Source organism: Aquila chrysaetos, chromosome 13 (genome assembly GCF_900496995.4).
Source record: "Aquila chrysaetos chrysaetos chromosome 13, bAquChr1.4, whole genome shotgun sequence".
In the NCBI taxonomy this organism is placed as follows: Eukaryota; Metazoa; Chordata; class Aves; order Accipitriformes; family Accipitridae; genus Aquila; species Aquila chrysaetos.
In genome coordinates this window covers 25,295,141-25,320,988 of record NC_044016.1, presented here as the reverse complement: position 1 = coordinate 25,320,988, position 25,848 = coordinate 25,295,141, and the positions used below count along the sequence as shown (strand labels likewise).

At 38.5% G+C, this 25,848-nt stretch overlaps 2 protein-coding genes across 15 annotated transcripts in view; both read left to right on the top strand.

The window, feature by feature from the left end:
* The window catches only part of SPAST (spastin), a 39,610-nt gene extending 34,084 nt beyond the window's left edge, over positions 1-5,526 (top strand). For all 6 annotated transcript variants that reach the window (XM_030035810.2, XM_030035807.2, XM_030035811.2 and 3 more), the window contains one exon: positions 29-5,526. In XM_030035810.2, coding sequence (XP_029891670.1) covers positions 29-151 — 123 coding nt within the window. In that variant the 3' untranslated portion in view covers positions 152-5,526. The remainder of the gene's footprint in view (positions 1-28) is intronic.
* A 3,345-nt stretch (positions 5,527-8,871) lies between these two features.
* On the top strand, positions 8,872-25,270 carry SLC30A6 (solute carrier family 30 member 6). 9 transcript variants are annotated; one of them, XM_030035813.2, is made up of 14 exons: positions 8,872-9,086; positions 11,893-11,979; positions 12,599-12,683; positions 13,653-13,695; positions 16,222-16,287; positions 16,715-16,795; positions 18,032-18,067; positions 18,888-18,982; positions 19,704-19,752; positions 21,731-21,850; positions 22,145-22,247; positions 22,556-22,603; positions 23,191-23,259; positions 24,752-25,270. In XM_030035813.2, the coding sequence occupies exons 1-14, from the start codon at positions 9,084-9,086 to the stop codon at positions 25,247-25,249; spliced, it is 1,383 nt and encodes a 460-aa protein (XP_029891673.1). In that variant the 5' UTR covers positions 8,872-9,083; the 3' UTR covers positions 25,250-25,270. The 9 variants fall into 9 exon arrangements, with proteins under 9 accessions (XP_029891673.1, XP_029891676.1, XP_029891677.1 ...); XM_030035817.2 differs by lacking the exon at positions 8,872-9,086 and adding an exon at positions 9,562-9,584; XM_030035814.2 differs by lacking the exon at positions 8,872-9,086 and adding an exon at positions 9,627-9,953.
* The last annotated feature ends 578 nt before the right edge of the window (positions 25,271-25,848 follow it).

The following is a 25,848-nucleotide window of genomic DNA, read 5'->3' as shown; positions in this document are numbered from 1 at the left end:
ATCCTGATGTCTTTCACTTTTTGTTTAGATGAGAAATATCAAACTATCAGATTTCACTGAGTCTTTGAAGAAGATAAAGCGCAGTTTGAGCCCTCAGACCCTGGAAGCATATATTCGCTGGAACAAGGACTTTGGAGATACCACAGTGTGAAACACTACTTGAAGTGAAACAAAGTGCTGCCTAAGGAGCAATTGGTACAGGCTACTGGAAAGCAGCCAGAGTTTACAGGACTTTACAGATCTTTAAGTATCTGCATTAAAACTTGAGATTAAGAAAAAATTATACAATGTGAAATGTGTTCATCAAAGCCTCCTTGCCATTTAGTGAGGATTTACACACTGTTAAGAGCACAATAGGACTTGAGATAAGATTCCTAGCAATCTGATTATGGTTTGAACAATAATGTATGTATTTTGTTTCAGCTAGAAGGCTCTGATGATATTGATCATTGGAAAACCTTTTCCCTATGTTGTGCGTGTGGCTTTTTGTTTTTAATTTTTCCATGACATTGATGTCTGGCTTGCTTCCTTATAACTACTAACTTACAATTGGAGGTTTGTAAACTTTGGTTCAGTTTTTGACTTTTTTATCCTTAATGTGCCAAATAAAACAATTTCCCTATGCAGAAATGAAGAACAGCATTGGGGAATTATGGTTATTAAAATGTAAAAAGCAGCTGGTCTGTTATTATTTGTCTTTTTGTTTAGTTGTAATGTGACTGTATTGTTCACAGAACAGTTTTAAAGACCTTTGATAGCAGAACAGCAAAAAAACCCAACCCTATAAAACCCATTCAAACTGTCTTTTAAAAAAAATTACTAAATAAAAAAAATAGACTAAGACATTCATTTACTGGCAGTATTTTCTCTTAACGCATTTTGTAACGCTTCTATTGGTAGAATGTTAGCTTACGCTTATGGTGTACAACTTGGAAGCCCAGCTGCTGTTTGAGAGAGTAAGTGATGCTAATTGTCAAGTTTCAGAAATGACGTGTTTCTACTCTGTATTTTGGTCTGTTTATGATAATTGAAAGTAAAATTTCCATTGTGATAATTTTTTTAATCTACACATGTAAGCATTAAAATACAAGGCTACATGTTTAATACATGGCACACATTAATGTTTTTATAGCTTTCATATGTTTTGGTTTATATATTAAAGTATGAAACACTCAACTGATCTGCTTTTTTAAAAAGAAACTGCATCTTTGTACAAATACTTGTTTTTATTATATAAATGACAAGCTATTTAAAAAAAACCACTTAAGTGATAGCCTTTAAATACTGTAATAAAGGAAAACATCTTTGCCTTTACTTCTAAAGGCCTGACAACTTGTTTACAAATTCCACATGGATTAAACACAGATGTTTGCAAGGCAGAGCAGTAGTTCCTTTTTAGAGCAGGTTTGTGGGTTTTTATTTGGGTATTGTTGTTGTTTTGGTTTGTTTTTTTTTTTCTTAAAAAAAAAAAAAGACAACTCTCCCAACTTAGTGATGTTACAAAAGTGCATATTGTTTACAGTTGTTTAAACTAAATTGAGTTATAAGCTTTGTTTAGTTTTGGTCTTAAAAGAAAATTCTGTTCTTAATTTTTCATTTAACTTATTTTTTATTGGTAGGAGTAAGTCAAATACTTCTGGGACTACTCACCTGAAAGTTGACTATAAATAATATATTTTATATATATAAAAATCTATATGAAAAAAACTCCTAGCTGATAGATGCAGTGTAAGTATAGTAATACCCAGAGAGGACTCTGTGCTCACTGTGTAGTATTGGGTACTAAATAGCAGAAACTGTGTCAAACTTTTGAGACACACAGATGCAATATGTTTGGGATTCTGTTTTTTTGACCCAGAGATGCTTTTAACTGATCTTAAGATGAAAAGCAATTAAATCAGAGAAGATTGTGTTACACTAGTATGCCTTTTGAAATAGTCTAACTAAACCTCTTCTAGCCTTCTAAGGGTATGACTCTCTCAAATGTATGTCTGATGTAAATGAAACATGTGACTTCCATTCCCCTGATTCACTTCCCTGGAGAAGTAAGAAATGCTAAAAGATTGCAGTTTCTTAAATCTCATGTATTGCTTGCTTTGCCTTAGTTCTGCCCTCAGTAGACCATATCTATTGTTGGAAATTCCTGGCTGACTTGATCCGTATTTGTCGTAGACTTCATAGTGCTAAGGATGAATATTACTGTTCTATTAGCGTCTGCCAGATAGCTAAACAACTAAGAAAGGCCCTTAGTCTTCCTATTCATAAAGCTTGTAAACTTTCCTTGAGATCCTTTGCAAATGAGAACTTTGAGGGTAACACTTCTGGTTTTGAGTGTTCCTAAATATTTGTTAGCAAATTCTGTTTTCCTCCACTTAGTTTTGAGGAACATACCAGTATTTATTTCAAATACATGCCTATTGGCATGTGATAGGTACCTGAGATGCGGAGGTACAAGTTCCCATCTGCTAGAGCACCACCAGCACGCAGCACAAAGGGTCAGAAGTCTCGGCTGCTACTTCAGAAAGAAAAGGGACTAGCCCTTTCACTTCTTTGTACAACCAGTTCAGGTCAAAAGAATCTGTGTGACTGGTACGACTGCTTTTTGGTTATCTATTCTGCCCCGATTGTTTTCTGCATAATGGATGAACTACAGCTCTATAAATTATTTCTAGAACACAGTAATAAGAACTTAATTTTGTTCTGCAACATCAGTTTGCCCCTCAGCTGCTGGATTTTTAACACATGACCAAGTGCCATTTGGTTCATACATCGCCTTTAAATGTCTGTCTTATGCTATTTTTTTGAATAGTATATTTTAAGAATAATTCTGTTCTCCTTAAGGCATTATCTTGTATCTTCTGGTTGCTTGCTTTACATGTACTAAGTCCCAGCCCTGTGATTTTCATCTATGCGTTGGATTAACTGTGTATAAAAGCCTATCTGAAAAAAACCATACCAACCACCAAAAAAACCAACTAACACCCCCCCCCCCCCCCAAACCCTGTATTTCCCAAATCTATGGTATTTTATATAGAACTTTGCACCTGCATTTGCCATAAAATCAGATTGTGTTCTAATACAGCATCTTGAATTAAGATAGGACAAGCAGGACAGCAGCTTGGATGCTTTTAACCTTTGGAAATATTACCATTGTGTTAGCTCTCAAACCACCTTTTTCTTCCTTTTTGTTTTTTTTTTTTCTTTTTCTCCCCTCTCCTTGAATTGACCCACTTTTTTGAGATGATTAGAAAGCAGTTTGTCTGGCCCTCTGCAAGTGTGTTCTGCTGACTTAAAGTGTAGCAGTTACTGGAGGGAATAAAAAAACCAATCCATGCCTGTTTTTTTTAACAACCTTCTTCATGCAGCTTTGCCTTTTTGGAAGAACAATGTCTTCTCAGGCAGCAGATTGCTGCTTTTCATGGCATAACAGGAGAGAAGAACTCGGGCACTGTGTGATGCTCTTTCTCCTTAACACAAGAATTTGTCATGTGTTAACGATGTTCCCTTTACTAATGTTGTCTTTTCTGTAGAGTACACCAAACCTGTACAGATTATCTCCTTGCAGCTAAGACAAAACCAACGCTGAATATTAAAGATAAGCCTTAAACTAGGATATTTATGCACACATAAGTCTCTGTCCTGTTAGTTTCTTAGACTTTACAGAGTTCAGTGTATTAGAAATAGGCATTCTGCCCCTGAGATGTCTTACTGACTCTACTTCAGAAAGTCAGTTGCTAATACAGTTTTGTTGAATATGGCCCTGCAACTTACTTTATGTAGATAATAAATGTGATAGTAACACTTCAAAAAGGAAAAGAATGGGATCTCTGAACTGAGAAGGAATTTGTTGTCACTGTACTAATTGGAGGCCATTGCTGATTTCACTGCTAGATTCCCTCAAATGTTTTTAAAATGACAGTTCTTATATGTATAACTTACTCAGACAGTTAACCTCACCTTCTGGTGCAGAATAAATAGTATTTTTTCTATTCTAAACAAGCGGGTTTTGGCACTGGCTGGCATTGCTGCCAAGTCCCTCCTGTGAAATTTAAGTACTTTTTACTGGGAGTACTGAAGTCGGATATGCTGGCACATTTAACTGAGATGTCTCTTCTGCAACCAGTATGGAAAGCAGCGTTCTACTTGGCGCTTCCTTAACCACCTATGGTGAAACTTTGTGCCCTAGATTCTTACAGTGCTTTCGTACCCAAGACATGGATAATGCATAGTTGTGCCTAAAACGTGCTTATCTAGCTGCTCCAGTGCTTCAGCGATGCTTCTGCATGTGGCAGCTTTGGGAGGTGGCAAGCGCTATTGTAGGTTACAGATCTTGATTCGTTGTCTGTGGCAGTCTCAAGCTTTTGTGATGTTTTTAGTGGCGGGGACTTCTACCAGATATCAAAAACGGAATGAAAAGTAGCAAGCAGGTAGTGAATGCAACTAGTTATCTCGGTCATTGTGCTAATTAGAGGTGGTTGCTGATTTCATTGTTAGGTTCTCTTGAGCTGCTATTTAGTGTTGAAGGATGTTGTTTTACTCATCTGTGTGAATTTTCATGCTTAGGGTGATCTGCTGGTTATCCTAAGAGAAGACCAATGGATCAGTTATTTTCTTCTAGAATTTTTTTCTTTAAATATTCTTGTCAATATTTTTTCTTTTAAATACTGTAACTATAATTCCACAGGATGAGGAGGTTAAACTGTCGCTTCCTGCAAATGCAAAATCATCTTCTGAAGTATGGGGAAATGTGTATTGTGTTTTTCCTGCTTCTCATGTAAACTGTTAACTGTCTTAAAGTAGAAACTGTTTACTTTGTCAATAACTACCTCCTGAGTTTGGCAATAATTGGCAAGGTATACACTCCTTCAGTGGATTAAATCTGTTGGCTAAACACTGTGGGTTCTTCAGAGTTTGATCTTTTGATTTGCAAATTCTTGACATGATGTCTGGAAACTACAGTGATCAACCTTGTTTTGCTGTAAGACTTTCCTTGCCTCCATAAGACGCACTTGTTAAAATCCTGTTTCAGAGAAGCGGCTTTGAGGAAAAAGGGCAATGTTCTTTGCAGTTGGTTAATATAGGCGTATTCTTCTAAGATGCTGGGGTGTAGCCTCTCGGTTCTGTGGGTTTTTTTACTGTTAGACGTGGGGAAGAAAGTACTTCATCTAATACTCGCACACCTGTCAAAGGGACTGGAAATATAGAAACTGTTTTTGCCACAAGATTCAATTTTTTATTCATGTGAAGGGCTAGTCAGTATTTTTCAGAAATCTGGTTTAAAATGACAAAAACCAAAGGCGAAGACAAAACACTATACCCCACCCCCATTAAATATGTTGGGTGACTCCAGTCTGGGATGGGGTTAACTCTTGTATCTTGTTGTTTTGAAGCACTTTTGTTTCATTGTTCTTTTAAGAATGTTTTCTGAAATGTTAAAACACCATTTTATTAATAAGCAATGTAAAAAAGCATGATGAGCAGTCACATAGCTTTAGCTTCACAATAAAATGTTGCATTTGTCCTGTTCTTACTGTTTTCTTGTCTGTTTATCAGGTAAAATGCCCAAAACTAAGAGCCTTTTCATTAAACCTGAAGCTGGTTTAATTGCTGCTGTTTTTTTTAAAAAAAAATTTTTTTTAAAAATCAGGTGTTGTATACCAGATGATGGAACAATAAATACGTAAATACCTCATTTGGTTTCTAAACGACATGACTCAAGTTCTTAGAACTAATGTAAACAGAAGTGCTACTTCCTAAATAAATGTGCTGAAACGGAAAGTGTGTGCCTATCCTCCTATCCTAGTCTTGCTAAATCACAGTGAAAACCAGGAGGTTTCAGATAACTAATTCTGGTAGTCATGGTAAAGTCCTGAAAATAGCTACTTGGAGCCAATTTACTTGATACCAAAATGTCACCTTTTCTTTTGCTGGGGGGGGGGAGAGTGCTGCTGTTATTTTCGAGGTAACAATCTAAATTCTTCACTTATCCTATCTCCTCACTGTTGGTAAGTCTTTCTAGCCATTGTCTTGAGGCTGCATCTGGACTCCTAACAACTACTGGGACTTTCTGTTCTACAGTTACATCCTGACGATAAGATTAAAAAAAAAAAGTTGGATTAGAGTAATTTTAATATTATATATCTGGCAGCATTAGGGGTCTCTCAAAAAGCAGCCATGACCACTGCCTTCAACATGTCATTGTATCTATCACTGTTCAAGCAAACCAAATAAAAATCCATGCAGCAAACAGGAAAAAAAAAAAACCAAAAAAAACCCCACCACGTTTTCGACTGAAGCATTAAGAGCTATTACTGCTTCTGTCAAGCATTAATTCCTTGGGATAGAAAGACAGCATTGTTGTCTATGCGGGATGATTATCCAGTATCTCTTTTTGGGTGAAATGTTACTACTTGGAGGCAGATTCTGAACCACTGAAATTATTTTGATTAGCAATTTTGTGTATAGGTTACAGATACTCAAATAGACTTTTATTCTTGTAGAGGAGGTGCTCAGATAAACTTAGTGAGGAAGCAAGAGCCTGAAAACAACATCCCAGCACTTGCTGTTGAAATCTACAAAGGTTATGGACTTGGCAGCATACTCTGGCCTGAAGCATGTTAGACTCATTAAATCTTTTCCCATTCCAGCGAAGATGGTGTGAGACAAGGCTCCATGCCTCATGTAAGATGCAGGCATATTTCAGATTAAATCTGTTTATTTCTGTATTTTAATGTTTTAAATTTGCCAGAAAAAGTGAGGAAAAATTAGTTTAAAGTTTTGTGGGGTTTGTTTTGCTTTGTGTTCTCTTCACTCAAGCCATCTTTCTGCAAATTTCTGAATACTTTGCAAACTTGTCAAATCCAGCCTGTTTCCTACGGCTGTGGAACAGACAATAGTTATGCAACTTTCTCTAAGTCCATTTTTTTTATTCTGCATGTAATGGTAATACAGAAAATACTATGTAGTGGTGAAGGCAGAAAGATATAATTTAGCTAAAATCCATCTCTCAACACATGCAGGTGCTTTATTGGTGCTGTGGTGTAGCTAAAAAAAACCAAAAAAGTTGGAATTTCAGAAGCCTACAACCAACCTAATGAGCAAAGTGTGTTGTTTTTACCAAATGCTTTTGAAGATTCCACTTTTTTTGCAAATACACATTGTAAGCACAGTATGTTCTTTCCAATATTGTAACTTCTATTATTTTCAAATTTTATTTTAGTAATTTCTAAAAGGCCTCAAACTTGCTTCAGTTGTAAGACACCCTTGAAGACTGTGAGTTTTGTTATATGCAGCATGCTAGTATCAGCTGTGCTATTAGTTGTAGTATTTCTCTTCTGTGAATTCTAGAAGTGCAATTTTATTATAACTAACTGTTTTCCTCTTCTGGGAGGAAATATGCTAAGACATGAAATAATAAAAAAAAGACTGATAAGGTGTTGATAATTAAGTAACCAAACAACTTTGCATTTGTGGAGCATATCACATGGATAAAATGTTACCCCTGTGGTTCACCTGACTTCTGATTTCCTGGTTAAATTTGGGTGGAAGTAGCAGCTGCAGCCTGTGGGGAGTTTATGTACTACAACAGTGCAGTTGGAATTCTCTTACCTGTCATGGAAATTTTACAGACTGCAAATATTTTTTTTTTTAATTGTTCCCAAAACTACTTCTGTACACTGGAAGAAACTTCATTATAGCCAACAGCTTAGACTGAGCAGGTCTGAGACACTAAATGTGTCTCATGGAATACAATTACCTGTCCAGTTGCTCCCAACCACAGTAAGTCTTTTGGTGTGGTTCACAGAACAGATTAGATGCAAATAACACTTTTAACCACTCTTAACTATGGTCACTGACAACGGAGCAGACCGTTAAAAGACTAAAGACAGGACAGTGTTACAGGAACTTGTTTCAAGTACCTTCCTAGGCACAATATCTAGCTTCAATTTTTATTCCTACCTCTTTTCACTTATTTCCCAAAGGCAATAATAAATAACCTGTCTTGTGACTAAATCTTTCTGTACATTAAATCACACACAGGTATTTTGTAACGCAGTTTTCCTTAAAAGAACTAACCTAACTTCCAATTAAACTTCAGTTTTGTATTTCGTTCCTTCTGACAGAACCTATTGGGCACTAGTGCTCCGCCAGTCAGGTCACACAAGGAGATTACTGTCACCTTGCAGCCCTCACGTCCCCATGTTCCAGAGCCTCAGTAAGAGCGGCCACACTACCTTAAACGTGGCTCTGTGTTTTTCTTCCCACAAAGTCCCCTCTCTCCTTCGGACCACCACAGACTTTGGGATGGGGTTCGGCCGACTGTAGATCACGCTGCTGTACGGTAGTGCTTCCAGTATTTTAACACATTCAGAGCGACGGGAGCAGTTCTCAGAACTTCAGCACGCGAAGCAGTGACCGCATTTTCAACAACAGCGTTCCTGTGGTTCTGAGAGCTACTGTCCTTTCCAAGGTTTGCGTATTGGTAGAAAAAATCCACTCAGAGGTGCGTACTTACTGCCGTTAATGCGGACTACAGCAGCAGAGGACCGGCCGTAGTGACGCTGTGGCGATTTTTTGGGTGTACTTTTGTATGGCGGAAGCGGTGACACGAAACCGTCCTTGGAGTATCACGACCACCGCGACGCGAGTCCGTCCTTGGAGTTCTGGCGGATAGCGGGCAGGTAACAGGCAGAAAGGCAGCGGGCCTCCACACCGTGTGTCACGGGGGAAGGCTGTCGGGCTGAGGGAGCTGGGGCGGGCGGGGCCTCTGCCGCCCCGCCCCCCCCGCCTGCCTGCCTGCGGCCGCCAGCACACTGCCTGAGGCGACGGCGACGGCTGAGAACGAAGCGACGGGGGGGTGTGGGGGGTGTCCCCCCGCGCTGCCGCCGGGGGAGGAGGGGCGGGCTCCCCTCCAGCCCGAAGGCGCCTCCCAGCCCCGGGGACGGGGCGGGCGCCCCCTCCGTCGGGCGTCACATCCGCTGCCGCGCGTGGCCTTACGGGTCCGCTCGTTGCCGTAGCGACGGAAGCCTCCTCCGCCTCTTCCGGCTTCGCATGGCGCCGTCTCTTCCGGTGCGGGGAATAATATGGTGAGTGGCCCGCGCTGGGGGGAGGGGAAGTCGCGCGTGGGAGCGGGGCGAGGCAGGCCGTGTGGGGCGGCCGCTCCCGGGCGGGGCGGGGTGCCCGCCGCTGCGGCGGGGCCTGGCCGGGACAGAGCGCCCCGGTGCCGGCCCGGCCTGCAGCGCGCCGCGCCGCGCCGCCTCCGCCGTCCCCCGCCCCACTCCTGGTGCGAGCCCCGCCGAGCCGGCGGTGACGTGGCTGCGCGCGGGGATCCGCCCCGCCCGGCCGGGCCTCCGTCGCCGGCGGCGTCACCCGTTACCCGCCGCCGAGCGCCGCCGCCGCTCGCCGCCCGCCGGCGGGGCGCTGGGGAAGCGCCCCTCCCTTCGCCGCGGCGGGGGCACCTGCTGCGGGGCGGCCGGGCCTGGTGCGGCCGTTAACGGCTCCGGCGCCCGCGGGGTACTTCCTCTTCGCAGCCCGCCTCCCCCGCGCTTTCCCCGGTCACCGGCGGCTCCCCGGGGCCCCGGCCGGTGGGTGGCGGAGAGGCGGCACTGCGGGCGGGGGCGGGGGGAGGCTTCTCGGCCGGGGGAGGGTCTCGACGGAGTGACCCGCGCTCAGGCCTGTGGTTTGGGTCTGGGCCTGGGCCTCAGGGTTGTCGTTCGGCGCCGGATCCGCCGGGGAGCTGAAACCCGCATCAGGGCAAACGGGTTATGTTGCCCCCCGCTCCCGCGTGTCAGTGACCGCCACGGGACCGTCACCCTTGCTACGGACAGCTCGCTTCCCAGAGGGGAAAAGTCGTTCTTTTGGCAACGACCACCCGGCATGCTTGTTCTGCTGGGTGGCTCGACTTTCCCTTTTTATGCTGAGCACAAATAAGCTGATATCGGTATCCGTAACAGGTACCGTCACCTGTTGGCACTGCTGGAGCAGGCACTCGCGCTCACTGTAGGAATACTTCTTGTACAGCTGTTTTAGCAGCACGTGGGGACCTTCAGCGGCTGAGGTGCGGGACAGCTGCCCTCCTGCTCAGCACAGAGGTGTTTCTCTCCGTTGTGTCAGCAGAAGTTTAGGTGCTCGGGACGCTTTAATGCCAGAGGGCAACATCGGCTGGCTTAGAGCTTGCTTCTAGGGGTGAGCTGTGGCTAACATGGGTTCGCATGACGTTCTCCTCTGTGCTGCAGCATATGCAACTTTAACGCACGGCATCCTTCAGTAAGCGGGGAGGTGTTGGCACAGTGTGGTTTGGCAGTGGGCGTACTGCTAACAGTATGGGAAGGCAATGGCTGCTAAGGTGACAGAGTAACCTTCATAAGCAGGCAGTCCGCTGCCTGTTAGAAAAGCTTTCCGAAGTGTTCTGTCAGCCTGTATGCCTCTATTGAGGGGAAAAAAAAAATCATCACGTAACGATTTGCTAGTAAAGAAAATAGTAAGCGCCAGCCTTTTGCCCCAGGTGAGCTAAACTTGGGTCTATAGTACTGCTTTTTTAATTCATGGCACCAAGGTGTACGTGTATTTCTACAGATAATATGAGATACAGCTGTGTCAACAAACATGTCTGTAAGTTAATTGAGTCTGTTTTGGCGACCTGCCTGTTAGTATGTCTTTTTGTTTTCTGCTGGCAGTTACAGATGTGATAGCTTACAATCAAACCTTATTTCATCCAGCCCCAAATCGCTGCATATGACTGACCATCCATTACAAGTCCACAAATTTCTATTGCAAATCAGAGGGGCTTTTCAAATGGAAAGCTTACTTCTTTGTGGGGAGAGTAGAAGGGAGGACAACTAACTAGAAGCATGGGCCCTCTGAGGAAGAGGAGCAAGTGGCATGGTTGATGAGTTTTTCTGGTAGTCATAGAATCATTTAGGTTGGAAAAGACCTTCAAGATCATCAAGTCCAACCATCATCCATGCCCACTAAACCATGTTATGGAGTACCCCGTCTACTCGCTTTTTGAATACCTCCAGGGATGGAGACTCAACCACTTCTCTGGGCAGCCTATTCCAATGTCTGACAACCCTCTCAGTAAAGAAATTTTTCCTAATATCTAACCTAAATCTCCCTTGCCTCAACTTGAGGCCATTTCCTCTTGTCCTATTTCCAGCCACCTGACAGAAGAGACCTGTCACACTTTCGGGAGAGCCACGTAGCACCCCGTTGTCCCATCCCACTCCCTGTATGCACATACGTCCTCTTCACCCCAGGAAAACACTTGTCTGCATGTAATTGGAAGTTAGGAGAGGGACACCTACAGTGACCGCGTCTACTGTGCATGTTTAGGTTAAGCTACAACTGAGATTGTTTGTATGTCTCATCATGTTACTGGCCTTGTGTCTACCACATTACAGATGATACCAGCATTGTTTTTATTTCTCTGATGGGTTCTCATTTTTTTATACATATATATATATACACATATATACACACACATTATTTTCCTGTTTAATAAGCCAGTTGGCTTTGGATAGGAAGTGAGCTTTGGTAAAGAAAAACATTTGTGTTTCCAGAACATCTGTAGTAGTTTTATTTAAATAAAAGTAAAAAAAACCACTCTTTAAATGGTATTTTGGTATGTTTTCCAGTAAACTTGAATTCTGGATTATATCTAAATGAAGCTTGATTCTAAGTAATTCATAATTTTCTAATATAATAACCATGTAAAACGTAAAATATTGCTGAACTTAATATTTATGGACTATCTCTACTTAACAAAAACCTCATTCTGATGCTTTGATAAAATTATGAAAATAGTCCATAAATGAAGGTTTCCTTTTTGCTAATTTAAACTATGGTTTAAGTAAAATTTTTAATTAAACTTTTAATTATTTTTTTTTTAAGGGGACAATACACCTGTTCCGCAAATCACAGAGATCATTGGTTGGAAAGTTAACACATGAGTTTAGGCTGGTTGCAGCAGATAGGAGGGTAAGTATTTCTTTTTAAGAATGAATAATAATAAAAAAGACATTAACTGTGATAAGTTAAAATACCTTATTAACTTGAGTATATTTTGAGAATATTTCTTTGAAATTTTCCAGCTGTGCTTAAAAAAAAAATTCCGGCTGTGAAGCTGGATTCCTTCCTGTGCATTGTCCCTGTCAATTAGTGTTCTCCAGAATTGTACTTATATTTAATGTGTTCAGTAGAACTGTAAACTGAATATGCATAGATGTTTTGGGGACTTAAATTCCAGCACAAAGAAAGGAACCCACTAATATAAAGTTGTATAAAGCTGTCTTCAAAAGTCAGATGGTGTGTGCTGTAATTAAATGCAAATATTATACGGGGTGATTTTTTTAGACCAAAAAGGTATTTTAAGCATGGTGCACAAGCGTAGTTTACAAACAAGTTTTGAGACTATCTGTAGAGTTAAAAATAGAATATGGGCTTGCTCTGAAATGAGTTATAAATTTTTGGGAGGGAGGAGAAGCCAGTTCTGCTTGCATGATGAAGTACTACAATATTGTTTTTTAAAACCAGATCGATATATTTTTGTCTTGTAAATTTTGGAAGATGTAAAATACATATTTATTCTCATCAACAGTCCTGGAAGATCTTGCTGTTTGGTGCTATAAATTTAATATGTATTGGCTTCCTGCTAATGTGGTGCAGCTCTACAAACAGCATAGGTAGGTGGCTCTCTTGTGCTGAAACTACAATCAACTACCATGTGTTTCTTAGCTTGTGAAGTTCCAACATACTAAAAAAGCAAAGTTCAGCACGTAATGGAGTTACGTGGCTGCACAGCCAGGTTTGGAAAGTGCTTCCTTTTGATTTGCCACAGTCAGGTTAGAGGCATTTCTCACAGGCAAGTGTGAATGGGTGAAAGCCCTTCAAAATCTGCAAGGCTTTCCAGACCTGCTGGTCACTTTCCTCCTGCAGTACCCTCTTTATCTTTAAGATTGCAAAAAAGTAGACTTTTAAGCTAGTCCTCAAAACCTGTTCCTTACATAAATAGCACCAGTGACATACAGAGACTCTCACTTGCAGTTGAATCAAGATGTTTGTAGTGTGGCAAAGGCTTCTCTGATTCCAGGACTGCCCCTTTTCAATATCTTGTATATCTTCTGCTTTTGTATAGGGGTTCCAAGATGCTTCCCATCATCTGTGCTGAAAGTAGAATGCCTTACATTTTTAATTTGGGACACAGGTTTTCTTGCAGTTTCAGGATGGGTCGGACAAACAAAACAAGTAAAAAATTCTGTTGAACCTACTTTTCACTGCAGTAATGCACATAAAAGGTCTCTTGCTTTGGTGGATGTTGTGTTGCTGGAAGTTCTGACTTTTCTGTATTTAAATTCTTAGTCACAACTTAGTCACAGGCTTAATACCTTTTGTATCTGTCTGGGCATTATTACATGCTTTATTAGAATTAGGATTGCCATAATTAACCTGTTTTTATGAAGTTAAATATATTGGTGTATTTAGGACATTCATATTATATACATGTTAAAAAGACAGAGAGACTTGCTCTATCAGCAGAGACCGTTTCTGTAGGTAGAAGATGGAAAAGAGCTGCACATAAGAGGGACTTAGAAGAATACAAGTGATTGCTGCATTGAAAAATTACATTGTTTTAATATTTGCTTTTTTCACAGCTTTAACTGCTTACACGTATTTGACAATCTTTGACCTTTTCAGGTGAGGTTTTTTCCCATTTAGTCTACTCTTCTTTTGCGCCTGTCTTTGTATATTTCTATACATAGAAAATTTATTTACAGATACAAACACATGTTATTTAGTTATCAGTATAGAAACACTAACTGGTTTAAATATAGCTTAAATGAGTATAAAATTGTACATCGTAATAAATAGATGATGAGAAACATCATAGCTGTATTGAGAACAACTAGTAACAAATCAGTTCCATCATGGATTTTTCTGTGCAGATGCGTAACAACGTAAAACAGAATCGAGCATCAAACTGTTATCCAATGGTTCACTCGGAACATTTCCCTAATGCCACAGTCATTGGTTCTGAAGTACCCCTCAGTTTTAGCATCAGGGAACAGGGAGTATGTAATCCTATTTCTATTTCAAAATATTTCAAAAGCTAGATCCACATGCTCTTCCAATAAGGCCATTAGATATTTTTAGTATTTTTCCTGTTTCCTAACAAAATTATATTAAAACTACTTTAAGCATAAAAGTTCTGAACACTTTTGATGATATTGAGAATACAGACATGAAATATATTCAATTCGTACCTGAGTTGCAGGTTGGCAGCAGTGATTGGGAAATAAACTGCATAAAATGCATGTATTTTTTAATTATTAACCTACATCCTTTTCCTTGCTGGCTCACTAGCTTATAAAAAGTATGGATCAGCTACCTGCTGTCTGTTTTGCCCATTACATACTATTGCTTATCTGACTGATAGTAAAACATTTATAAATAACAGCAGCAAACATGCAGAAAGGAAAATGAAAGGAAAATGATATAGACAAAAAATATTTAACTTGATCTGTGACTGCATTAGAATTGTGATGTAACTTTAATGAATCTCATATTTCTCTTAGAATTTTGTATCTGCTGAGTTTTGTCATCTTGACTCAAAATACCTTTTTCACCTTGGGGAAAGTTTTGATGTTGTATTTTGTATTTGTATAGAATATTAATTTTTTTTTTAGTTTTAGGAGAAGATGGAATACCCTTGGCACTCACATATTAGGTTAATGAGGGGATGGACTAGAAGATTATTCTAACTCATAGTGATCTCTTTCAAGAGTTTTGATTTGCTGGAAGGGAGAACAATGCTCAGTAATTCTGCTGCAAAAATCAGTTTCTGGTTTTTTCATTTTTATCATCTTCCTGGTCACTTATAATAGTCTAACTGAGTATATAATTTACTATTTTGTATATGAGCAGTATTATTTCCTCTGCTTTTGCTTTTACTCCACACAGCTGTGGATCAGGTTGTGAGGATATGATTATTCAGCAGCTGTGGGGATGAATTCTTGATCCAGTCTGATTTAACATTGTCATTAATTAAGAAAGAGCTGCATAAAGGCACAGATGGCACTGAATCTGGGTGGCTTCCAATAAAAAAAATACTGTCCAGAGGGGTCAACAGAGGAAAAATAGGCAAAGGAAATGACACTCATCCTTGAAAAATTCAGGGTAGTACCATGGGGATAAAATAATTGGAATTTCAGACGTTCAGTATGAGAGAAACACTTGGAAAGAAAACAGCAAGAGAGACCCGTGGCTGTCAGTGAATGGCCAGTTAGATTAGAGCGTGTGTAGATGAAAGCAGCCAAAAAAGTAAATCTGTTTTGGCCATATACATATATAAATTACACTGTGGAAGAGAAAGGCAATACTTGGCATAGACTGAGTCTTATTCTAGAGTGCTAAATCTAATTCACGGTATATCTCTAAAAGAAGAGTTTAATGCAGAGCTTGCTTTACTTTTTCACTGGGATACAAAGGAAGTGACAAAATGTGACAGTCCTGTCATCTCACTTATCATGTTCGTTCTCATTTAAATGGCCTTTCTCAGGTTACAGTATTTCTAGGCAAGTTCATAAAACACATGTAAGAAGAGCATTACTGTGTGTCTAGTTTGATACTTTTGCTTTTGCTTTGTGCTTTTCAATACTGTATGACATTACTATGTGTGATAGCAGACAGTATTAAAAGGATTTTCTCAAACCACCTTTCCCTGTTAGTCACATTCTGGGGTACCTGGTCTCACGTGCTCCAGGTCCCTTTCAGAAAAATTCGTGGAGTGCATGCACTGGTTGTGCTGGTTTGTGTCAGGGCCTCAGTGGAAAAATGCATTGCATTTGGAGTTATGGTAAACTTGATTTAGGCTGAGTGATGTTCTATATTGAAGAACGTTGGTGGTAGCCTTTGCAAGCACAGCATTAGGCTGTCTCCTGGTGTAAGGAATTAGACCGACTACCGTTCTGCTAAAATTGTTTGCTGCCCTTTTTATGGGAACAGCAGAGACGTTGTTGTGCAGTCTCAGTTTTATTCCCAAGCACAACCTTTTCTGGATTCACTGGAACCCTCATTGTGACAGTGACGGAGGGGTTGAGTTCATGGTAAGACGTGGCTATATTAATTTGTTCAGTTCTGATGGCTTAAGTGTATATTTGTAGATTATCCAGTTTGTAAAGGCTGCAGTTCTTTATCATAGTCTAATTCTCACCCTTTTTTCAGTTTGGTAACATGTCTAATAAGCTACTGGGTAATGATGAAGAAACCTAGCCCAGTCTACTCATTTGGGTAAGTACTAATAACAAGATCTAGTGTTTGATAATACAATATTTGATATGTTGCTGACTATTGTTGCCTGTCTCCCCTAACAGCCATGACTAATAATCTGTGTGTAAAAGAGCTTAAAAATAAGGAGGCCCAAGGCTGGTGGTGTAAAGAACAGTTATGGAATAGGGGAGGAGACGAAAGGGGAGGGACAGGAAAAATAATTAAGAAATGCTTAATTTTAAGCTGTTTGTGATGAGTGGAGCGTTGGCTTAAAAGAAATTGAAAATAATGCCTGTTCCATAAAACTACCAGTTTCTTCCCATCTATCTGCTCTTGAAAGAAAGAACTGGAAATAGTAGGTCTGTCCTGCTGGCTCCTGTACAGACTAGAAGGGATTTGATGCATTGTTCAATGTTCTGTGTTTCTAAACTTAATTCTCAAATTTCAGGTTTGAAAGGTTTGAAGTTCTAGCTGTATTTGCATCTACAGTTCTGGCACAGCTTGGTGCTCTTTTTATACTGAAAGAAAGGTAGGGTTATGTACTATTTTCTTTAATTTTGTGTTACATATGAAGATACCTCAGACTGAGCAAAAGTATATACATTCTACAAATGGTATCTGTAGAGAGCTATTGTAGAAAAAACTTAAGATTTTTTAAAATATTGCTAAACCTTACTGCTCACTTATATTGATTACACTACATGTAGGCTTTAGATATAATGATAGGAATTGATAAATGTAGTTAAATTGCTTTCAAGGAAAATACTCTTAAGAACCATATTTTCCAAAAAGTTAGATATTTCATTTAATGCATTTCCCTATGCATCTTGACTTTTTAAGTTCATTAATAAATAAAACTTTTTTGAAAATTTTTTTTTACTTCAGTTAATTCATGAAGTAAAGCAACTTCATAATGTCTTATGGATCTGAACATTTAAACTATCAGCTTCATCAGTCCCTCAAAATTTTCTCAAGTATTAATTTGACACACTATCTGTGCATTTGTATTTCAGGAGGTTAGCCTAAAAAGTTATTTTAGTCTTTAAAAAAGAAGAGGCTTTTGTTAACATCTGGAATTTAAAACTGGGCCAGTGTGGCTTCAGTTTTTCTATCCAAGGGCTCTATTTTATCTATAAAGGGTTAAGAACTTTGCAATTTTATACTGTAGGATGATCTGTTTTACTGACAATACACTGGAATGAATTCTAATAATGATGCACTGCCAAAGCCTCTAAGTTTTTGAACATCAATTTTAGGAAATTCCCAAAACTTGTCATAGGTTTTTCTGTTACAGCTGAAGCTCATTTCTTATTTTACTGGTGGGTGGGTAAAAAAAAAGATTTATATCTCCACTACAGTATCCAACATCTACTTTATTTGGCCTTGCTTAGTGAGAGGCTGTTAAGTCAGGGACTTCATACTTAGTTTCTTGTGATTACCAACACTGGTGGTGGCAGTAGCAATACTTTTTGGCATGTTCATTTACAAGCATTTTTTTATTGTGTAGGCAGCATTTATGATAGCTAGCACCTATGTGGCCCAGTTTGGAAGTAGATGGAAAATTACAGCCTGCTTGATTTCAGTGTTAAATGCTTTCATCACTTATAAAAACTGCTGTGCTTATTTAAGCAATTCATTTTTTTGCAGTACTGTATCTGTCAGGTTTTGTTTATGAATGGCAGCTAATTCTTCAGAACTGAATAATAAACTTCAGGTATCAAGGTTTTATTGTGTGGATAACTCAAATTTTCAATTATTTTTGTAGTGCAGAGCGGTTTCTGGAACAACCTGAGATACACACGTAAGAAATTATTTTGACATGTAAAGTGATGTTTTTTTCAGTGTCCCTTTGTGTGTCTAATTCTTAATGTAGCATGTGTTAATTATGCAAGTACATTCAACACCAAATTGGTTTTGGTACCTTGGTATTTGTTTCAAACTATGTGCAAGCTATATTGTAAACAGTTTTTTCAAGGTACAATTGAAATGTAATGCACGTGCTCTCTTAAATGATGATTTAACTATATATTGCTGGTTTTGCTAGTTTAGTTACTCTCATTTCTTATGAAGGCCTGGTATGTGGCAGGGGAGGATGCTGTGATCGTTAGGGAACTGGAGGTGTTGCAAAGACGTTGAAGACTAAAAAGAACATGGGGAAAGGAAAAGAAGCTGTTACAGGGCAAAAGACTGGGACATGGGATGTGTGGTTTAGTTGTAGTTCTCCTATTAAAGGGAAGGGGCATAGGGCATCATTCCGCAGGAAACAAAGCTTTTTTTAGCTGTACTGCTGAGGGGACAATGTATTTATATCTTCAAAGGACAAACATGTATTTGTGTGCATATATGCAATTAGTTAAGAACTGTTACTCAACACTACGAACATTATGTACAGCCTAATGTGATAACACTAATGTACAAAGTTCAGTGATAACTGATAAAATGATAATACACTGCCAGTTATTAAGCATTACACTAGTTTATCTTACGCTGGTTTTCAGTCTCAGGGGAAGATACCAAGCAAAGTATTTTAATATTGTTGCTAGTAATTACAGCTTGATTTCATGTTTTGTGATGATGTGAAATTAAGATACTTTTTCCCCCCTCCCTCCCCCCCTCCCTAGAGGGCGACTGCTGGTTGGTACTTTCGTGGCTCTCTTTTTCAACTTATTTACAATGCTTTCCATTAGGAATAAGCCTTTTGCTTATGTCTCTGAAGGTATGTGATAAATTAATCTATAACAAGAATTGGGAAAAGATTTTAATGTTCTTATTTTTATCAAGGTATAATTTGTTTGGTAACTTTCTTAACTAGTGGGTATATATTACTATTACCTCCATTAATATAACTTCATGCAGTTTAGAATTGCCATCCGAATTTCAACTCTAGTTTGCTTATAGGGCTCTCTGAGTAGTATGTAGTCATTAATATGATAAACTGAGTATCATTTTATTACTGAAGTACCCTTTATTTTCAGTCTTTTGGATTCAACCAGTGAAGGTCATCTGACAGATAGCAGAACTTTGAAGATATTTAATGGATGTATTAATGGATTAAAAATAAATTAATGTAATAATTCTACTTAATAGCTCTTTTACTTGGGACTTTCTCACTGTGAATTAGGCTTGTGATCATTCCCACTAACTGTAAATTGTTTATAGTTATATATTATACTTTATATTACCAGAAGGATAATTATGTTGGTTATAATCTGCCATTATATTTGTATTTCATAACTTCAGATTATTATGAGAGATTGGCATTTTACTTACTGCCTGGAACAGTCAGACTTTGTTTTTTTTCAAGTGGCAATGAATCTGTTGAGATACATTTGTTCATTCACAGTGTATTGGGTTCTTCCCTTAAAATAAAATTTTTTGTGTACTTTAAAATGGATACCTTTACCTGTAGTAACTTTATTACCTTCTTTCTTTTGCAGCTGCCAGCACAAGTTGGCTTCAGGAGCATGTTGCAGATCTTAGTAGAAGGTAAAGCTTTATAATGCTTTTCAAAATTGTTAGCTTCTGGAAGGCAGTCTTGGGTTTTTGTGTATAGTAACAATTTGGATGGGTATTGAGGCATAAACTGTTGTGTATTAGAGCTTTTAGAATAGCTTCACCTACTGTAGGTCTAGTGTATGAACTTTAGAGCAAACATTGTCTCTCGTGTTTCCTAGATACATCAATCTAATAAGAATACATCTTTCTGCATAACTTTCCCTTTGAATGTGTTCATTACATTGTATGTAATTCTCCTTGGATGAGGTGAGGTAAACTAGCTTTGTCCTGTACAGACTTCAACTGCATTTCTCAACAATCATTACCTGAGTGATATATTTTGTAGTAATTTGTGTTTGTTTACTCTGTGGGGTGGGCAAATTACTAGGATAGTTGCAGTTTAAATGTGATATATGAAACAGGTTACTCACTAAAGCATAACTATGGAAACTCCTCACCTGTCCAGCAGGAAACTGGAAAGTCTGTGTCTTCTAGGGGCTGAAGCAGTGTTGCTCATTCATCTTATCTGTTAACCCTCCTGCTTGTATTGGATGTCGGAATGTGAGATAACATTGTTCATAAATAATTTTGTCAGATGTCAGAAATGTTTATGTTGAGCCATATGTGTTCATCCAAGTACTTATGCTGTCAGTAGCAAAATAAGAATGTTAAACCATATTGTATAACATGTTAATTATGCTGCAAGGCCCATCTGTTTCTGCGTGTTGTGATTTTTGTAAACAGTTAAGGAATGCAGAGAACACGCTCTTGTTAAACAGAAGAATTGATTTTATACGGATATAAGGTATTACATCATCAGACCCAAATTCTGCAAAACAGCTTTGGAAGACTAACAATAGGGTTGCCCAAGTACCTGGAGTTTCAGTGCAAAAAAAAAAAAAAAAAAAAAAAAAATAGTGGATAGCAATCACAGACACTATAAGGATGTGGTAACACAGTGTTACAGGGAAGGACACGGATACTTTGAAGGGCTCCCAGATCTACAGTCTAGAAATACTACTGGGTTTTGAGATAACCTGTAGACAATTATACCAACAATTTTTAAAAAATTACTCAATTTGGTTAGTATGTATACAGCTATTTCAAATGTGTTCTGTGAAGCACTGCTGATTAGAAAATGTCTGCACATATATGTAATTATGTTGATTAAAATTCTCATAGGAGCAGACCAGCACATGATGTCTAAACATAAGTTGGTTCTAAACAGAGCAACAAAACATTTCATGTTGTCTTTTCCTTTAAATTTTCAAGTATGTGACATGCACTTACATTCACTGGGAAGTACAGAAACCCTTCTCTCTCTTCATGCTCCCATTGATAGGAGATAACTATAAATAAATAGCTTTTCCCAATGTTCCCTCATGGGTTTTGGGGTCTCCTCTCATTCAGCTAGCTGGTCTTCTCCCTCTTTTCAGACTCCATGAATTAGTTAGCTTTGGCTTTAGAACACTTTTGCACACCAAGGTGGCAGATGGATTGAAGACTAGTGATATGCAAACCCCCCAAGACTTACATATATGTAATAGCAATATCTGAACCTGTGAAGTATTTGTGTTGCATAGAGCTGACACAGCTAGCTATGTTACCAGAAGAAAAAAAGGAGCACAAGATATGCATGTAGAAAAACTGTATAAAGATTAGTGTAGTATAATGTTTTGTAGATGGGAAGATAGACTTAAAGCAAATTTAAGGTGCAGGAGGTAAGTATTAATTTCAGATATGAGAGATAATGTGATGTGGATCTAAACTTGATTAATTTTTGCTGACATCAGACTATTATGGAACGTTGAGCAGAATTAGAATGGCCTTTTCAGTCCCCAAAGACATGATTTGCTGTGACTGCAAGGTGTATTTGAAGTCAAATGCCGAAATAGTGGGTGTAACTCTTTTCGGTTTTGAAGTAATGATGAACAGCTAGCTGACAACTGCTTTTTCTGGTTTGTTACAGTATTTGTGGAATCATCCCAGGATTGAGTAGCATCTTTCTGCCACGAATGAACCCTTTTGTCTTGATTGATATTGCTGGAGCTCTAGCTCTTTGCATTACATATATGCTCATTGAAATCAAGTACGTACAGTTGTTGCTTAAAAAAAGTAACTCTTTTTGTATCCAGTTTGTGGGAAATTGCATTTTTTACATGAAAGGAATGATCTCATCAAAAGCTGTATTATTTTTTTTTAATGGGATTGCAACTCCATGAATATATTCATCTTTTTTCAAAGATGTACAGTTCAGATGAGATTAGCATGTGTAATATTCTGTGAGTGTATATAATTTAAAAGAATGAAAAAGAATCAAAATTCTTAGGCCTTTCAAAAATGTCAATACCTACTCTTCTTTAAAATTGTTCTTTCTCTCTAGCAATTATTTCGCTGTAGACACAGCCTCTGCTATAGCAATTGCTTTGATGACATTTGGTACCATGTATCCCATGAGTGTTTACAGTGGGAAAGTACTACTCCAGGTAAGACGTCACAAACCAATGTTTTTTGTGGTTTCAGTTTTGTTAAATGTCCTTGTTTTTTACAAAACATAAAATCTATTGTAAGCATTTGAATAGGAGATGTTCCCAGGGGAATTTGTGATGTGCTAGAAGAATTTTAAGGGCAGTAGAAATATGCATCATAAAGTCATAAGAATTTATTGTTTAATGCCATTGGTCTCTTGTGTAGGTAGACCAGACTTAAAGGCTCTCTCACTTAAACAGGGCCAGTTAATCTTTATTATAAATTTTTTCTTGTTTTTTTTTCCCCCCTCTTCTTTTTCTTGAAGACAACCCCACCTCATGTGATTGGCCAGTTAGATAAACTTCTTAGAGAGGTAAGTCAGTGTGTAATGCATAACATAGAGTGCACAGCTAACATTAAATAAGCATTCAGGAATATGAAGAGTTTTTGTGAGTAGACCAAGAAGATTGCTAAAGAATAATTTGTTTAATATTTTTTAGCTGCATGTAGAAAATATGGATCTTGCTATCTAAGATGAATAGTGTCATTCAGGTATCTGGAACAAATCTGTTAAAGTAGTGCAGACTGTTTTTATTGAATAAATTTGAGCTACTGTTCAAAGTGGTGTACAAATGTGAGGGGGGGAGGAAAATGAGTACAGGCAGCTGTTGACTTACAGCATATCGAGTTGAGAAAATATTGCAGTTTGGCAGCAAGAGTTACTTGAAATTAGTTACTTAATTCCACTTTTTTGGTGGATTTGGATGTTTAAGGGTAGCAAAACTACAGTAGATAAGCATTAGCAGCATCATTAGCAGACATTGTTCTGTGTATGGAAGCTTTTATTTCACTACTGAAAATGCTGTATTATTCAGCTATGTGTAAAAGTACATTTCTAAAAGGATTTGAAACATTATTTCTAATTTATTTTCATATTTCTGGATGTTTGTGTAAAATTAGGTTTCAACTTTGGATGGCGTCTTAGAAGTTCGAAATGAGCATTTCTGGACATTAGGTTTTGGCACTTTGGTAAGTTATGTCTATTGTCTTTTTAGCCTTTAAAAAAGAGTTGTCAGTTACTATTTTAAATTTTTTATTTAAATAATGTATGATATTTCTCCTGAAATCTTAAATATAAAAAAATTTGCTGGAGTCAATACTCAGTCCTTGTGATTTATTGCAAAACTTCTCTTCCCCTGTCCTTTATATTTTTTTTAAAGCTTTGTAATTGGTTAATATTATTTAAGTATATTGGACCCCTGGATTAAAGCATGCATTTTGCAACTGTAAAATTTGTTTTGTATTTTGGCAGTGAAGAAAACCCCAAACAATAGTAAAGACATTTTTCAAATGGTATATTAGCGTAAATTGTCTCAGAGGGGAGAAAAAGGAAACTGTAAACCTATAGGTACCAAAGGCCTACTGTAGAGTCATATGTTTTCAGCATTTCGGGGCGGGGGGGAATAAAACAACTACAGTTGTGTACTCATGTTCTGTAAGCTGAAAGCAAGCAAGGGTTTTTTTGTGATACAGAATGATTACACAGAACTCAGTTATTCCTAAGTTGATGCAGGTATGTTGTGACAGCCAGAAGATTAAGACTGTTAGAATTTTTCTCTACTTCTGAATTCTTCCAGTATGCTACCCTTCTTAAAAAAAGAAAAAGGCAGCAGCTCTGACTTGCTGATGTGAAAACAGCTTTCAGTTTACTATTCTGCTACCCAAAATACTGGGTCACAGCATTGTTGGATTGATCACAGATATTTACAAAACCTTTGTAAGCATATTTACCTATTGGCACCTTCCAGATTGTAGTAGAAACTTCCTGAGACCTGGATATGTTTTCAGCTGCACCATCTGATGTAAAAATGGCTTATATAGCACAAGGTGTGAACCATGTTCTTCATTAAATATGAACTGAAAATGCATGTGAGGGGTTCTGTTTTGTGTCCTATTCTCTTCTGCAGCAGTAGTTCAAGGTAAATGAGATAGTGTTACTGAGAGGAAGGCAGGGGCAGCCTGCAGTTATGCGCACATCCAGGAGAAACTCTTTAAGTTTGAGTTCCACAAGGGGCGTTGCCTCTGTTCTTGCTAATGGTCCCAATTTGAGCGTGTCTGCCACGCGTGTTGTCCTCTCATCTGCTCCAACAGCACAGTGATGACACTTTTTCCTAAATTTGGCCTATGGAGTTTGTCTGCACTTTGTTCTTTTCCGCTTTTTTCCCCGGCTGTTGCCTTTCCATTCCTGCCATCACATGTTGTATTTTATAGTTTGGTTTTAAGTCTCACTTTTCCTGAATGATGATCTTGCTATGTTCATAAGAGTTTAACGCATTAGGAAAGATCAAAATGTATCCTAATTATGGAATTACTTAATAAGTTTCTCAGTTCAGTCGGTAGTCTCCACTGTGAAAGGTCTTTGCATAATTCTCTGCAGGATAACTTACCTCTTCTTGAATGCATATGGAGAATCTTTATTGAAGTAACAGTTAACAGCCAACTTATTTTTATCACTTTCTAGGCTGGATCAGTACATGTCCGAATTCGGAGAGATGCAAATGAACAAATGGTACTTGCCCATGTCACTAACAGATTATACACATTGGTCTCTACCTTGACTGTTCAGATTTTCAAAGATGACTGGATCAGACCTACCTTATCATCTGTGCCTATTGCAAACAATATTCTGAACCTTTCGGATCATCATGTTATTCCAATGCCATCTTTGAAAGCTGCTGATAATTTGCACCCTGTTACATCCACTCCAGCTAAGCCCAGCAGCCCACCGCCAGAATTTTCTTTTAATACACCAGGCAAAAACGTGAGTCCAGTCATCCTTTTAAACACTCAAACAAGGCCCTATGGATTGGGCTTTAATCATGGATCCACACCCTACAGCACTGTACTCAATCAAGGATTTGGAATACCGGGAATGGGAGCAACTCAAGGATTCAGAACTGGTTTTACAAATGTCCCAAGCAGATATGGAACAAACGCTCATGGTCAACCCCGACCATAATAAACAGCATTATTTATTGTACTTAAGGGTATTGACTTAATTCTTTTATTACCCAATTTTTATAAACATTTGGAATGTCAGATCATTCTAAATGGCTGGGAACAAGTGCATTGTTCATATTCATGAAATGGTTAAATTGCAATTTTTTTCTTTGCATCAGCAGCAGCCTGTATAATGCCACAAATATTTTCCAGACTTATGATACTTTACAGGTAGTTTTTATAGAGTGTCTATTTCTATTCAGCTTTTTATTCACTTTTCTTTATTTTCCCAAGAATGTATTGTGATATAGCACAACTCCATAAGAGAGTAAAATTGTGACCAGGTAGCATTTTTTTTTCTAATGACAATTGCTTACTGAATGCTGAATAGCTGAGAGACTAGGAAATTGCGGAAATAAAAGTCCAGGTTTTTAGAGATGTTTTGATTGCTGTATTAAGCTGTCTTTTGGCAAAGTCACAATTAGTTTTTGGTTGCAAAAATCCATCAATATTCATATTGTGGCCATTGTGAAGACAATCTGGCATTTCAGATTCCAATTAATTTTGTGAGACCATGTTTCTACATTTTTATTGATGCTTTTATAGAAATTCAGATGG